General features: G+C 36.7%; 1 protein-coding gene across 1 annotated transcript; it reads right to left on the reverse strand.

The window, feature by feature from the left end:
• Positions 1-563: 563 nt before the first annotated feature.
• sbk3 (SH3 domain binding kinase family, member 3) lies at positions 564-15,621 on the reverse strand. Its single transcript, XM_073847618.1, has 4 exons — positions 15,209-15,621; positions 6,492-6,636; positions 6,157-6,359; positions 564-3,335 (listed from the first exon to the last, which is right to left on the reverse strand). The coding sequence occupies exons 1-4, from the start codon at positions 15,212-15,214 to the stop codon at positions 2,616-2,618; spliced, it is 1,074 nt and encodes a 357-aa protein (XP_073703719.1). The 5' UTR covers positions 15,215-15,621; the 3' UTR covers positions 564-2,615.
• Positions 15,622-15,896: the final 275 nt, after the last annotated feature.

The raw sequence follows: 15,896 nt of genomic DNA on the forward strand, positions 1-15,896 counted from the left end.
TAATTCCATCAATATTATATCAATGAAAAATATCAAATTCAAATCAATGTTATAAACAAAGTCAAAAGTAATCTAAAAGTAACCAAAACTAATCAGATTATACCTAAAACATGTAATGTGATAGATTATATTACTAACTACAATTTTCAACATGTATTTTGTAACAGACTGCAATATCTAAGTAATCCACCCAGCACTGGTTATGGAAAACTCATGGTGGTCTTGACGGTGCGACAGTGTGGACAGCTGGAAAGTTGGAGACGGCTACACATATCTAAACTGATCCAGTCAATCCCAGAACAACACTAACCTGACACCCGTCCCATTGTACCTGTGTTTGCTTAACATTGCACTGCTCTCGTCCTATTTAGAGCAGAGTGGAGCTGTATTTCAACTAGCCTGCCAATATATCTGCTCTGTTCAAATTATCTGAAGTGTTATAATGCATGAGGTTTGTATAGTTCAGCAACAAATTCTGCATATGCACACGTGGAAGTGCAACTTGAGAAGTGCACATTATAATATTACAACAGACTGACGAAACTAAATGAGTCACCAAAACAAACAAGTTTATTTAAACATGTATAAACAGGTATGCATTGCTATGTACATTAAAACAACTGGTTTGAGGTAGAGACAGTGTTTATGTATTCCACCCACATCTGATTAATCTACACCTCCTTAGTACCTATTTGCCTCTCTACGAGTTGAGTGAATACTTATATGTTGCACCTGAGAAGAACTCTGTTGTGATTGCACTCATTGCAGCTTTGTTGGTTTTAGTGTTACCAGCTCAATATGAGAAACACAGAATTATTGTGGCCAAAGTATTTGAACACTAAGCCATTATTGTATGAAAAAGTGTCTACTTAACCATGTCCAGATACAAAAAAACTTTGCCAATAAAATAATACATGTGTATTGAGCACCAAATCATTATTAGAATGATTTTTAAAGGATCATGTGACAATGAAGACTGGAGTAATGATGCTGGAAATCAAGCTTTTATCTATTATATCAAACTTTTAAACGGTAGTGTATTTATATAATCGTAAATATGATTTCAAAACATATAATTATAATATAATTATTATAATTGTAATATAATTTTTCAGTTAAAGGCACAGTATGTAATTTTTGCTGGCCAAATTCAAAACAAAGAAACAAAGGCGTAGTTTGATGACCGTGACTGAGTGTGTTGAAGCTGTCGTCTTCTTTCCCACAGCCAATGCAATTCAATGGGACTTGGGTAGAAATTACGTTCATGGATGAGCTAATGTATTAAATGTTTATTAAAATCACTGTAGTATACTGTAAGCATAAAGTATACAAGGCAGCAAAATACAGTTGAAGTCAAAAGTTTACATACACCTTGCAGAATCTGCAAAATGTTAATTATTTTACCAAAAAAAAAGGGATCATACAAAACGCATGTTATTGTTTATTTAGTACTGATCTGAATTAGATATTTCACATAAAATACCTTACAGATTATTTGGTTTTTCAGCTTTTTTGTGTATTTGAACCCTTTCCTACAATGACTGTATGATTTTGAGATCCATCTTTTCGCACTGAGGACAACTGAGGGACTCATTTACAACTATTACAGAAGGTTCAAATGCTCACTGATGCTTTAGAAGGAAAAACAATACATTAAGAGCTTTTGAACTTTTGAACAGAATGGAGATGTGTACATTTTTCTTATTTTGGCTAAATATCTTTTTTTTTTCATTTAGTATTGCCCTTCAGAAGCTGCCAAAGATACTTCTGTTCCCCAGAAGACAAAGTATGTTAAATTTACCCTGATCTTCAAATTCCAAAAGTTTACACCCCCAGCTCTTAATGCATCAGTGAGCGTTTGAACCTTCTGTAATAGTTGCATATGAGTCCCTCAGTTGTCCACAGTGTGAAAAGATGGATCTCAAAATCATACAGTCATTGTTGGAAAGTGTTCAAGTACACAAAAAATCTGTGGGACCTTAAGAACTTTTCTGAAGAACAGCGGGCAAACAAGGACAAACAAGGAACAAACAAGAAACTCATGAACAACTATCACTAAACAAAAAAACACAACTGTGGATCATTCAGGTAACAACACAGTATTAAAATACAAGTGTATGTAAACTGTGTCATTTTTATAAATGTGTCTATTATTTTCTCTTGTGGACAACATGTTAATGTCTTTTATGTGAAATTTCTTATTCAGGTCAGTAATAACATGCATTTTGTATGATCCCTCTTATTTTGGTCAAATAATGAACATTTTGCAGATTCTGCAAGGTGTATGTAAACTTTTGACACTGTTCTAGTGGTTTTTGGATATTTTAATTTAAAAAATCTTACATATTGTGCCTTTAAAATTAAAACTGTTGTCTAATGCGATTAGATTATTACTTTTATAATTGTCCAAACACTTTTTGGGGCTAGTGTCCAATTGTCCGCAAAAAGTTCACGTCTGATTGTACATAGTCTACTTACACATCCAGTTACATCTTTTAATGTCTCCAGTTTTATAATAAAACTCTTCTATTCATATAAAAAACTAGTATTGTAAAATATAAACACTATATAAAATCTTGAAAATAAAGTACATCTGTTTATAATATTGCTGTCCTTTATCTCTCCCTCCTTCCCATTATCTCTTTTTCCTCTTCCACCCCTCCTCTCTCATGCATCTTCTTGGCCTCCACTTGTGCCTCCTGTTCTCTCCTCATCTCCTCTTTCTCTGTCTTCAGTAACCAGGGTCCCCCAAGGTACGACAGGATCTCATCAGGCCCAGGGCGAAGCCTGGGCAGCGGGTTCAGCAGCTTTCTCAGCAAGGTGAGAACGAATGAGCTTAAAGAGTCAAACTGTGAGGGCACATCAATTTCAGCCTTATTCTCCTCTCTAAAAATATTTTGTGTCTCCTCTTTCTGTTTCATTTGGTTGAACCAGTCTCTGTACTTGCAGTAGGAAGGATCATCAGAAGTGCTTTCATCCCAGGGGAAGCAGCTTGTCAGCAGGCAGTATATGAGAACCCCCAAGGCCCAGGTATCTAAACTGGGCTCCACAGACATCCAGATGTCCTCCGCTTCTTCCTCTGCGTCGCTGACTCTTTTGGCGTCCTCCACCTCGGGCACACAGAAAGGGGAGTTGTACCAGACAGCACGGACCTCGGTTCCCTGTGCTCGTGTCAGGCCAAAGTCACCCAGCTTGACCCAGCGACAAGCACGGTCACACAAAAAGATGTTCTCTGGCTTAATGTCACGGTGCACAAAGCCAAGAGAATGGAGATGAGACACCGCACCACTCAACTGAGACATCACACGCTGGGAGCACTCCTCACTCAATCCCTCCTGCAGAAAAACAGAGAGAGATTGCTTTTATATATATCGATTTTATACTACTACTAATAAATAAAATTAGTATATTATTAATATGTGACCCTGGACCACAAAACCAGTCATTTGAAATGAATGAAAATGATAATAATAGTAATTAAAATAATTATTATTACTAGATTGAATATTATTTATTTATTCCACCTTATTTAGTATTTTTTGTATTATTAATATTTGTATATTTTTATTTTAGTTTTATTATTACATTATATACATAATATTGTTTGTTTACTGGTTGATTTTTTATCTTTATTCCAATTTCTAACCTTATTTTCCCATTTTCATTAATATTGTTATTCATATTTGTTTATATGAATGTATTCTTATTCTTATTATTCTTATTATTACATTTAATATTTATTTAATTATTTCTATTTCTGGGATGTTATTTTATCCTTTTTGTCAATAATATTTTTTAATTGCGGTTTTATTGATTTATTTATTTATATATTTATTTATTTATGCCACTTTACCTACCCTTGTTCGGTATTATTCATATTTGTATATTTTCATATATTATTATTATTATTAACATTATACACAATATTGTTTATTTATTTGTTTATTTATTTATCTTAATTTCTAACACCTTATTTCCAGTTTTTTATTAAAATTGTTATTCATATTTGTTTATAAGAACGATATATTATTATTATTATTATTATTATTATTATTATTACATTGAATATTTATTTATTATTTTTTCTTTAGAAAAATATTTTTTCCGTATTTTTTCCTTTTTCAATAATATTTTTATTGCGGTTTTATGTATTTATTAGTGGTGGGCCGTTATCGGCGTTAACGTGCTGCGTTAACGTGAAACTCTTATCGCGCGATAAAAAAAATATCGCCGTTAATCTATTCTCAAATTTGGGTTGGGAGCTGGGTCTAAACTATGCAAGCTATGATGACTTTCACCTTGATAGTTTAATGCGGATGTATACCGAAGACTATAGAATATGGTCGCGCGTTTAAGTCTCCTCCGCCAAAACACAGACGGGATCGTGTCGTCCTCCATTCATTAAAACCGAATCTACTATAGCGAAATGCCACGTAAATTCGTCGTTTTTTGGATTCATAAATCAAATGTTGGTCAGTCACTTAATTCAAATCGCGATATGGACTAGTGTATGTGAAACCTGAAATGCAAAAAGACCGTTTTAATATGAATCCGATATGTTCCGTTTGCCTAGCTGTATGTATGCATTGCGGAGACGAGCTTTTACTACACGCATACTGAAACACACGTGACGCTCCCGGTAATTTTTGGCATTTTCATCTCACATGAACAGATAAACTCAATCTCCCAAACTGCTGTGAGTGTCACTTTTAACGTTTCATTTGAGAAAACTAGCATCATATCATACTGTATGACACAGAAACTTCACGGCAACCTGTCAAAATAAAAGTACGGTGTAACATGTAATGGGCTGGGTAGGTGTTTACGTTAAAAAAAACACAATCTAATAGGTAGAAAAAAATAATTTCATTGTTAGTTAGTTAGTAAACACAAGTACATCTAATTGAACATAATTTATTTTCATCAACAAATTATCATAGAACAGCTTTATGAGCTTTATGATCCATTCTCAAAGACTTTAAGTCATTATTTGGGTAGCACACATATTCTGAATGCCTTCAGCAGAATTCAAATTAGCCATTTTAATCTAGATTAATCTAGATTAATTCCAAGATTTAATCTAGATTAATCTAGATTAAAAAAATTAATCTATGCCCACCCCTAGTATTTATTTATGCAACCTTATTTACGCTTGTTCGGTATTATTCATATTTGTATATTTTCATATATTATTATTATTATTATCATTGTACATGATATTGTTTATTTATTTGTTGACTTATTTATTTTTATTCACATTTTAATATCTTATTTTCTCTTTCATTTATTTTGTATATGTCCGTTTATTATTATTATTGTTGATGTTGTTGTTACGTTGAATATTTATATTCATCTGGCATCTTATTTTTATTAATTTATGCCACTTTTTTCTCTTTTTAATTAATATTATTTATTTACTATTTGTATATTTGTATGTATTATTATTATTTTTTATCATGTAGAATAATTATATATTAATATATTTTTTCCATTTTAAAAGTAATCTTGTTATTGCAGTTATGTTTGCTTGCTTTCCCTTATTCACTCCTTTTTTTCAGTGTTATTGTTATTGCTATTTGTTTATTTGTTGTTATATTGATTATTTATTTAAGCATTTCTGGTACCTTATTTCATTTATGCGATATTTATTTATTTATTTTCCTTTTAATTCATTTGTTCTGTGTATGGATGCTCTGCCAATATTATTTGTATGACATTCATTCTAATACAGTACTGAAGAAATGGAAAGAGTGATGAGAGAACAGAAAGTCTGTGTGTTCTGTATTTAATCTGCTCTTCAGTGGGACACTAAGTACTACTATTAACAGCATTAATGTATCATGCCTGATGATAGATACTGTTGTTTTTGGCAGGACAGTGAGAACAGTGAGTGAGGATATCAGACAACATGTACGTGCCTGCATAATCAAAGATATGTTGTTCCCTAGACAGACGTCACTACAAAAAATGCTCCAATCATCATGCATGCATCGTCATAATTTCAGTTACAGCCCTAGATCCGGCCTGTCGTCAGAGAGGGACAGCCTGGATGTGATTGACCTGGAGGAGCCACTATAAGGTTGTGTAAGGGTCATCCAATTCTCTTCTAAACAACTTTTGTAAAATGTGATATTAAACTCAGCTAAGTCTACTGACCTCTGACACAATAACATCATACAGGTCACCATAAAGACCGGCCTCCTGCGCAAAGACGTAGTGAGAAGGTGTGGAGTAGAAGATGCCCAGAGCCCGCGTTAGAGAAGGATGTGTGCAGTAGGAGACGGAGAGATTGTATTCACGGAGGAAAGCTTGGAGGGTGGTGGAGCGACGGGGGAAGAACTTCAGAGCCATCGGGGTTCCTGGGAGTTCAGAGATTGCTAAAGTAAGCAGTGCTTCATTTACACATATTCAGTACACCCTGTCTTGTTTGTCACAGTGCTATTAATCTAGAGCTCAACATGAACAAAACAGGTGACCACAAAACAACCCACCTCTCTTCTGATGCACGGCCAGCATCACTTTGCCATACGACCCCTCTCCCAGCTTTTTGATGAGCTTGAAATGCTCGGATGTCACCAGTGATGTCATGGACTGAGCCGTGAGGTAGCACAGCTCATCCAGTTCTCTAGATGCAGTCTGACAACAAAACAACAGCAACATTTGCACTTTAATCATACAATCCTGTGTAAAGCCTCCACTTTAAAACCTTGACATACACCAAAAATAAAATTCTGATAATTCTTTTCATGTTCTGATAATTAGTTTTCATGTTATAACTGATAAATGCTTTATTATTAAAATCTGATACATTTTTATTTTTATTTATAAATCAAACACCAATCATTTTAAGTGCTGCTACGGTTAAATAGGCAACACTTTATAATATAGGCTACTGTATGAAAAATGGACAGGCCTACTGTATATTATTAGAGCTGGGTAAATGTGACCCTGGACAACAAAACCAGTCATAAGGTTAAATTTTACAAAACTGAGATGTATGCAAGCTCAATAAATAAGCTTTCTATTGATATATGGTTTGTTAGGATAGGACAATATTTGGCCGAGATACAACTATTTGAAAATCTGGAATCTGAGGGTGCAAAAAAATCAAAATACTGAGAAAATCACCTTTAAAGTTCTCCAAATTAAGTTCTTAACAATGCATATTACTAATCAAAAAATACATTTTGATATATTTATAGTAGGAATTTTACAAAAAATCTTCATGGAACATGATCTTTACTTAATTTCCTAATGATTTTTGGCATAAAAGAAAAATCAATAATTTTGACCCATACCATGTATTTTTGGCTATTGCTACAAATATACCCCAGCGACTTAAGACTGGTTTTGTGGTCCAGGGTCACAAATAATATCGATTTCTCCATAATAATAGGTTATATTTTTTACGAAACGCTATTGGTTCTTAAATCCCAAGAATCTATTAATCTGTTTTCAGTTAAGGAACATAGCATTGTTGAGCACCTCACATCCAATAAATCACAATAAGTGTTCTCTGTTACTTTTGATATGAAACAATGTTTCAGATTTCAAATTCTTTGAATTTTATTAAAATATTCAAAAAATAAATGCCGTTTTGGCGCTGTTTAATATGGAGTGACAGATCGCTGTAGCTGTAGCACCTCATGCTGCTTTCCAAGCAGGTTTTTGAGCACGTAAATCAAGATTTCAAAACACGACTCACGACTTTGTAGCGTACAGGCAAGTCATGCCAAAGTGCCTGAGTGCATTTGTTATTATTATATTATTATTAATTTGACTGCAATGCTATATTGTCCTAAAATCTATTTTTTAACCGTGTATCACTTGCATAAACACCGCACTTGTAGGGGCTGCCATTGTTGTTTCGCGGGCTATGTGACGCCAGAACTCAGAACTAGTACGAGTTCACGGGTGGGAAGTCATGGGTTTGACTGCCATTCCAGTGCACTTTCACAGGTAGAAGGTTGGAAAAACACGGGTAACGGGTTGCCTGGAACGCGGCATCAGTTCAAGAGAAACGCTGTGAAACGCACGTAAGCATACCATATCCTCCGCTTTAAAGGTTGTATCAGCGATTTCTAGCCAGAAACATAAAGTGTCAAATTCAGCTGACCTTTCATCACGATCCGCTCGCTGCCTGCCCCATAAATTGTCTGTGAAAAAAACGCGTCTCTCTGGTCAGCCTAGGGTCCGAGATATGCCAAAAAAACAATCGGCACTACCAACCTTTCCACAGATAAACAAACAGTGTTCCAACCAATCAGCGTCAGGGGTTTGGTGTTGTGGACTTTCGCTCCGCCTCCCTCACATCCCAGCACCAGTAGGAAAGTCCACAACACCAAACCCCTGATGCTGATTGGTTGGAACACTGTTTGTTTATCTGTGGTAGGTTGGTAGTGCCGATTGTTTTTTTGGCATTTCACGAGTTCGCCCTTACATCTAATCTGCTTGAGCAAGTATTAAGCATATTTTGGCGTGCTGTCCGGGGGAAGGGTTCCGGCCGGAATACAGGCCGGACCCAGAGAACTCCCCCTGCTAGTGTAGGATAGAAACAGATTAGAAGTGGGGAGTAGGGGTGGAGGAGGGATGCCAAGAAACTGTCGCTGGATGGAGGTAAGACGGCTGGTAATATATAGAGGATGCGCTGATTGAATGATTGGTTAAACAGGTTGCACCTGTGCCGAATGGGTTGATTATCTGATCGTGCTCCTCCTGAACCTTGTTTAATCAAACATCATATCTCAGACTCTAGGCTGACCAGAGAGACGCGGTTTTTTCACAGACAATTTATGGGGCAGGCAGCGAGCGGATCGTGAAGAAAGGTCAGCTGAAATTGACACTTTATGTTTTAGGCTAGAAATCGCTGATACAACCTTTAATATAAAATCAGTTTCAGCATGAAATAAACATGAATAAACAACCGAAGGTATGTTAAAAGAAAGACTATAACTTACCAAAATCATATCTTATCTCATGTAATCGCTCAGTCAGTCTTTCAACCGACATCAGTATATAAGATTATAAACAATGTCACACAACGTTACATTTACCTCAGAAAAAACCTAAGCTGTTCTGTGACCATAAACTCATCAGTTAGAAAAATCAACTCTAGAGAGAAAAATTTCGGTAAATATGCACCGTATAACATGTTTCATATTTCATATAATTTTTTCCTGTTCTTCAGTGTTTATGAGTTTATGAGTAAATCTGTCAAGGTTTTACGACAGCCACCTTTTGAATGTTTATATTTCAAAAAACGAATTGGAGTAAAAATATAATTATGTAATTGTAACTTTATTATTATAAAAACTTAATTGTGTGTAATTGAAGGGTTTGTATAGAAATGAGAAATTCTTGAGAAAATTGGGCATGTACTGATATCCGAAATAATATTGAATCGGAAATTGAATCGAATTGCAAGCTTGTGAATCCGAATCCGAATCCAAATCGAATTAAATCGTGAAATTTGTGTCAAAACCCAGCTCTAATGTACAATCTGCAAAATGTTCATTCTTTTACCAAAATAAGAGAAATCATAAAACAAAATGCATGGTATTTGTTATTTAGTACTGACCTGAATAAGATATTTCACATGTTTACATAAAGTCCTTGTGACCCTGTTTACTTACAGGGTCACAAGGACTGATTGTTACCTGAATGATCCACAGCTGGGGTTTTTGTTGTTGTTGTTGTTGTTTAGTAATAGCTGTTCATGAGTCACTTGTTTGTCCTGAACAGTTAAACTGCTTGTTGTTCTTCAGAAAAATCCTTCAGGTTCCACAAATTCTTTGGTTTTTCGGCATTTTTGTGTTATTTGAATCCTTTCCAACAATGACTGTATGATTTTGAGATCCATCTTTTAACACTGAGGACAACTGAGAAACTCATATGCAACTATTACAGAAGGTTTAAATGCTCACTGATGCTTCAGAAAAAAAACCCACACTGCATTAAGAGCCTTAAGAGCCAGGGGTGAAAACTTTTAGAATGTGAAGATCAGGGTAAATGTAACTTATTTATTCTTCTGGGAAACATGTAAGTATTTTCTGTAGCTTCTGGAGGGCAGTACTAAATAAAAAAAATATGATATTTAGGCAAAATAAGAAAAATGTACACATCTTTGTTCTGTTCAAAAGTTTATATCCCCTGGCTACTTTTTTCTCTTGTGATCTTATTCAGGTCAGTACTATAATAACATGCATTTTTAAAATAATTACCATTTTGCAGATTCTGCAAGGTGTATTTAACTTTTGACTTCAACCTTTTAACCAGTATAATAATAAAAACAGCTGACTGTGCATTATTCTCATAACATGACTGCTTACCAAATAACCAAATAAAAAAATAGCCTTGAAATGAAAGAAAAGGGAGCTAGCATTGCTAATTAGGAAACTTGTTACTTGAGACAACACTCAGTTACACAAAAATTCACAATTATGCAATAAAATGTCATCTAAGTATTCCAGAAAGCTGTGTAATAATAATAGCTGAACTTCCCATCTGTCAGTTCTATCACCAGCCTTCACTATTATGCCAGACAGAGAATAGTGAAACAATACCATGAGCCCATTAACACCTTGACGGCCCTGAAATAGCTCGGGTGTATATTACAAGTGTGTTTTGCATAACACAAAGCAAGCAGCTCATGTTTACATTACACCCTATACGTTTATAAGGGACATTTGTTGATTAAAGTTCCTAGAAGTGTGCGTCACACCTGTCCTGTGTGCGTCTGTGTTCATGTTTTTGCTATGTCAGTCTATGGAATTTTTATTAACACCATACAGCTGAGGAGCTGCAACATGTATTCCCAGCACCATCAAAGAACGTATACTTGTGTGGTATTCAATTACGACTTTATACATCTGTTATGTATGTCTAGTGGAGTGGTTGTATGAGTGCGTTGCTAGGCACTGAGAACAGAACCACCAAAGCAGCCTTTATCTTACTGATAGACGTCTCTGGCAGTGGCCTTTAATAAGCTGCCAGGAGTGGACGTGCAGCCTCTAGCTTGTTACATTTTCCATGTAACCCTCATGTGTGTAAAGTACAGTAAGATTGATGTTGATTTAAAACTGAAAAAAATAATAATAATAATGTAATATTATTATTAACATTATACATAATATTGTTTTTTTGCACCTTATTTACCCTTGTTCAATATTATTACTGTCTATATTTTAATGTATTATTATTATTATTATTATTAACATTACACATAATAACATAATTCATTTGTTGACTTATTTATTTTGATTACAATTTTCACCTTATTTTCCCGTTTTCATTAATGTTGTTACTGATATCATTGTCAGTATATTTATTATTATTATTATTAATATTATTAATGTATTTATTTATTTCCATTTCTGCCATCTTTTTTCTCGTTCTATTTATTTATTTATTTACCTGTGTTCAGTATTATTACTGTGTATTTGTTCTCTTTTTATTTATTATTACTGTGTATTTGTTCTCTTTTTATTTATTTATTCAATAATTCCACCTTATTTACCCTTGTTAAATATTACTACTGTGTATATTTACATGTATTATTATTATTTTACATTTTTTATTTCAATTTCTTCCTTTTTTAATCTTTCTATTTATTTTCTTTATTTTTTAATTCCACCTAATTTACCTTTGTTCAAAAGTATTACAGTTTATATTTTCATGTAATATAATAATAATAATAATAATAATAATAATAATAATTATTATTAAAATTACACATCATATAGTTTTTTCATTTGTTGACTTATTCATTGTTATTTCAATTTCTAACACCTTATTTTCCTTTTTTTATTAATATTGTAATTGATATAATTATCTATCAATATAATAATAATAATTATTATTTATGTGTTTATTTATTTTCATTTTATCATCTTTTTTTCCGTTTTATTTATTTATTTATTCATTTCACATTATGTACCTGTCACAGTTCTGTCTGTCTTGTCATTGGTTTTTCCCATTTGTCTTCCCCCCGTTGATCTGTCATTTGGTTTAGCCTTCGTCACCGTCATCTGTTACACCTGTGTTTTATTATCAGTCATCAATGTCACCTGTGTTTCTTGATTAGTTTGTCTTTAAGAGTCTGTCTTTGAGTTCAGTGTATTGTCGGTCCTTAACGTTTTGATGTGTGTGAAAGCTCTTCGTGTTCCTGCTTTGTTCCTCTTGGAGAATTATATTAAATATATTGTATTTGTGAATATCGTCTATCGTCTCGTCTAGTCCTGCATACACCCATGACAGAAGGACCGACCTAAACAGTTCCCCAGCGTGTTTCCCCTGCTTTATTTTTCGTTTTTCTCAGTGTTTATTTTTTGGTTTTTATCATGGACCCTGCTGTGAGCATCATTCTCCTGGAGCAGGGGGATCGCTCTCTCGAGGACTACACCAGAGACTTCGTCCACCTCGTGCCTTACACGCACTACCCGGACTACTGCCTCTGTACCTTCTTCCGTAAGGGACTGAACAACACCATCAAGAGGCAGTTGTCCGGGGAAGGTCCTCGAGAGAGCATCGCTGATTTCATCGTGTGGGTGCTGGTGTCCAGCAGATCTTCGTCGAACGCGGAGGACGACACCAGCCCCACACCTGACCCAGAACCCAGCCCAACATCACCCCGACAAGCGGAGTTGCAGCCCGAGCCCACCGACGATGGAGAGCCAGAGCCAAGAGCGACAGAGCCAGAGCCGGACACATCGGACCAGGTGCGAGAGCCGACTGCAACATCCGTGACGGTGGAGTATGACGTGGAGCTAGAGAGGGCTACAGAGAGCCCTGCCCACTGCACCACCGCTGAGGGTGAGCTTGGATCTATTTCTGGGGATTTAATAGACTTCTTCTCGGATCTTGCCCAAGATAACTCTGGTAACTTAATTGACTTTGATATGGAAATATCCGTCTGTCCTGTCTGCCTTGAATTCCCACCCACCCACCCTCTGTCTTCTGATGCCATGTTTGTCTGGCCGCCGCTGTCCCCTGACAGCCCCTCAGCTCACCCTCAGCCCACCACCTGTGCAGTGGGCTCGCCGCGGGACTGCCAGCTTCCATCGGCGTCTCGGCTGGAGGATTCCTCAGCTCCGCCTCCAGCCTCCGAGTCCTGGACTCCGCCTCGGCCCTTCGACCCCGCGGTTCCACCACGGCTCTCGACGCCCTCCTCTACACCGTCACCCGTCGATCCACCAGCTCCACCGGGCTCCATCGTCTTTCCGGCTCCGCCCTGGTCAGTCGTCACCCCATCGGCTCCTCAGGACTCTGCTCCTCCAGCTGTGCCTCGTCGCGCCGTCCCACCGGCTCCTTGGGACTCCTCCTTCCTGCGGGCACAGCCTCCATCCTCTGTCGCTCTGGCTCCGCCGCGGATCTCCGGGACTCCGCCTCCGCCTCGGGCGCCAGAGCCTGTTCCACCTTGGCCCTCCGGATCCTCGGCGTCACCCCGGATCATCGGCTCTCCGTCTCCGCCTCGGGCTCCTCCTCCATCTGCTCCGCCTCTGTCGGTCGGCCCCATGGAGTCGGCGGTCCTTCCTCCACCATGGCTCCTCCCTCCGTCGGCTCCACCGTGGGCCGTCATCATGGCTGTGGTCTGGGTCCTGTGGATTTCCTCCTGCTCCAGGTCCCTCCTGTGTCTTCCCTGGCTCCTCCCTCCGTCGTCGCCCCCATGGACTGTCTTCTGTGTTACCTGGACTTTTGTTCTGGTCCTCCTCCGGGGGTTGCGTCCTCCGCCGGAGCCCCCTCCCTCATTGACTTTGGTTTCCTCGTTTTCCGCCCCTCTCGTTTTTTTTTTTCCACGGCGCGAGGACGCGCCTTTCCGGAGGGGGGCGTAATGTCACAGTTCTGTCTGTCTTGTCATTGGTTTTTCCCATTTGTCTTCCCCCCGTTGATCTGTCATTTGGTTTAGCCTTCGTCACCGTCATCTGTTACACCTGTGTTTTATTATCAGTCATCAATGTCACCTGTGTTTCTTGATTAGTTTGTCTTTAAGAGTCTGTCTTTGAGTTCAGTGTATTGTCGGTCCTTAACGTTTTGATGTGTGTGAAAGCTCTTCGTGTTCCTGCTTTGTTCCTCTTGGAGAATTATATTAAATATATTGTATTTGTGAATATCGTCTATCGTCTCGTCTAGTCCTGCATACACCCATGACAGTACCCATGTTTAAAATTATTACTGTGTATATTTTCATGTATTATTATTATTTATTTATTTTCATGTTTTATTTTTTTTTTTAATTCCACCTTACCCTTCAATATTATATTGTATACATTTTCATCTAATATTATTATTATTGTCTATTTTTTAGTACATTTTTTATTACTTTTTTATTCTCTGATGAATAGAAATTTCAAAAGAACAGAATTTATTTAAAATAGAAATATTTGAAAACAGATGTCTTCACTGTCACATTTAATGTAATAATTTTAATGTGTCCTTATTTTAAATATGTGTTTTTAACCAAAGTTTTAAATGTGTATTACAGTTTTCACAAAAATAATAAGCAGCAAAAATTGATAATAATAAGAAATGTTTCTTCAGCACAAAATCAGCATATTAAAATAGTTTCCAAAGGATCATGTGACAAGTAGTTGCTAAAAATTCAGCTTTGCCATCACAGGAATACATTTCATTTTAAAATATAATAAAAATGAATATATTAAAAATAAAGTTGTAATAATAATATTTCACAGTGCTATTTATTTATTTATTTATTTGAATAAATGCAGCTTGGTAAGCAAAACATTAAAAATCTTTTCCCATTTAATTGCAGTGACGACCTTTTTCACTTTTGATATTCAAAATGAATTTGAATGGTTTATCAGTGACATGCAATAGGATATGTGCAGTATGTGCTTGGAGAACGGCTGGAACGCTTAATATTAGCCACAGGTGTATAGCACAGCTTTAACGGATTTAGCAGGATAAACCTGAAATGTTGTTTAGTCATGATTTACTTAAAGCTGCCATTCAAAAACAACCCATTAGTGAATTTATCAATGAACCATTTCATTTGTTATATATTAAAAATGACATGTGGTGGTTTGTAAACGGTGGCTTATAATCATGCCTATAGCATTTCAGGTTTTGTCCTGTTAAATCCTACATGCATGTTTGTGTGTGTTATTCTTATACATATTATGTATTCATTTCTAGTAACACATATGTACTTGTTAATGTGTGTTGTTATGAAATGGAGCAGTATTTGACTCACAGTCATTGTCCAACGCTGCAGGTCTTTCAGGAAGTCTCGGAAACAGTCAGTTTCTCTCTCACTGTCTCTTTCCCATCTGCACAGGACTGAGATCTGAGTCAAACTGTCTGTTGGTCGTTATCAACATACAACTGAGATCGGCAAGCAGTTAATCAGATGTCACACTGCAAGTGTCCGTGCCACTGAGTATTTTTATATCTGTGCTCTCTCTCTCTCTCTTGATCCTCAATGAGTCTGTCGGCCTTCACTCATGCTTACCACCTTCCCCGCTCTCTCTCTCTCTCTCTCTTGCTCTGCCTTTTTCCCTCCAAAATTCCTCTGGTTGTTTCCATCCCAAATAGCCATGTACTACAACAGTGAGGTATGCAGCCCCTTCCCAGACGTCTCACACTCTGTCTTTTTTCTTGTACATCAGTAAAGCGTCCCAACGTGTTCCACCTGTCAGTCAGTTTATCTGCAACACTTTATTAAGTCCCTGCTGTTCCCTGCAGTATCTTTCCTAATCCTCCTCTCTCTCTCTCTCTTGATCTCCCCTCTTCCTACTAGCACTATCACTTTCCTACTTACTAAATTCCTCCTACTGTTCAGAACAGCAGCTCTAGTCAGCAGCTCTGCAGGATCAAGTGAGATTGAAAAAGATAACCAGACATTTACAGTTTTGAGATCTAATTACTACTGAGGTCTTGGC

This window comes from Garra rufa, chromosome 9 (genome assembly GCF_049309525.1).
Source record: "Garra rufa chromosome 9, GarRuf1.0, whole genome shotgun sequence".
NCBI lineage: Eukaryota > Metazoa > Chordata > Actinopteri > Cypriniformes > Cyprinidae > Garra > Garra rufa.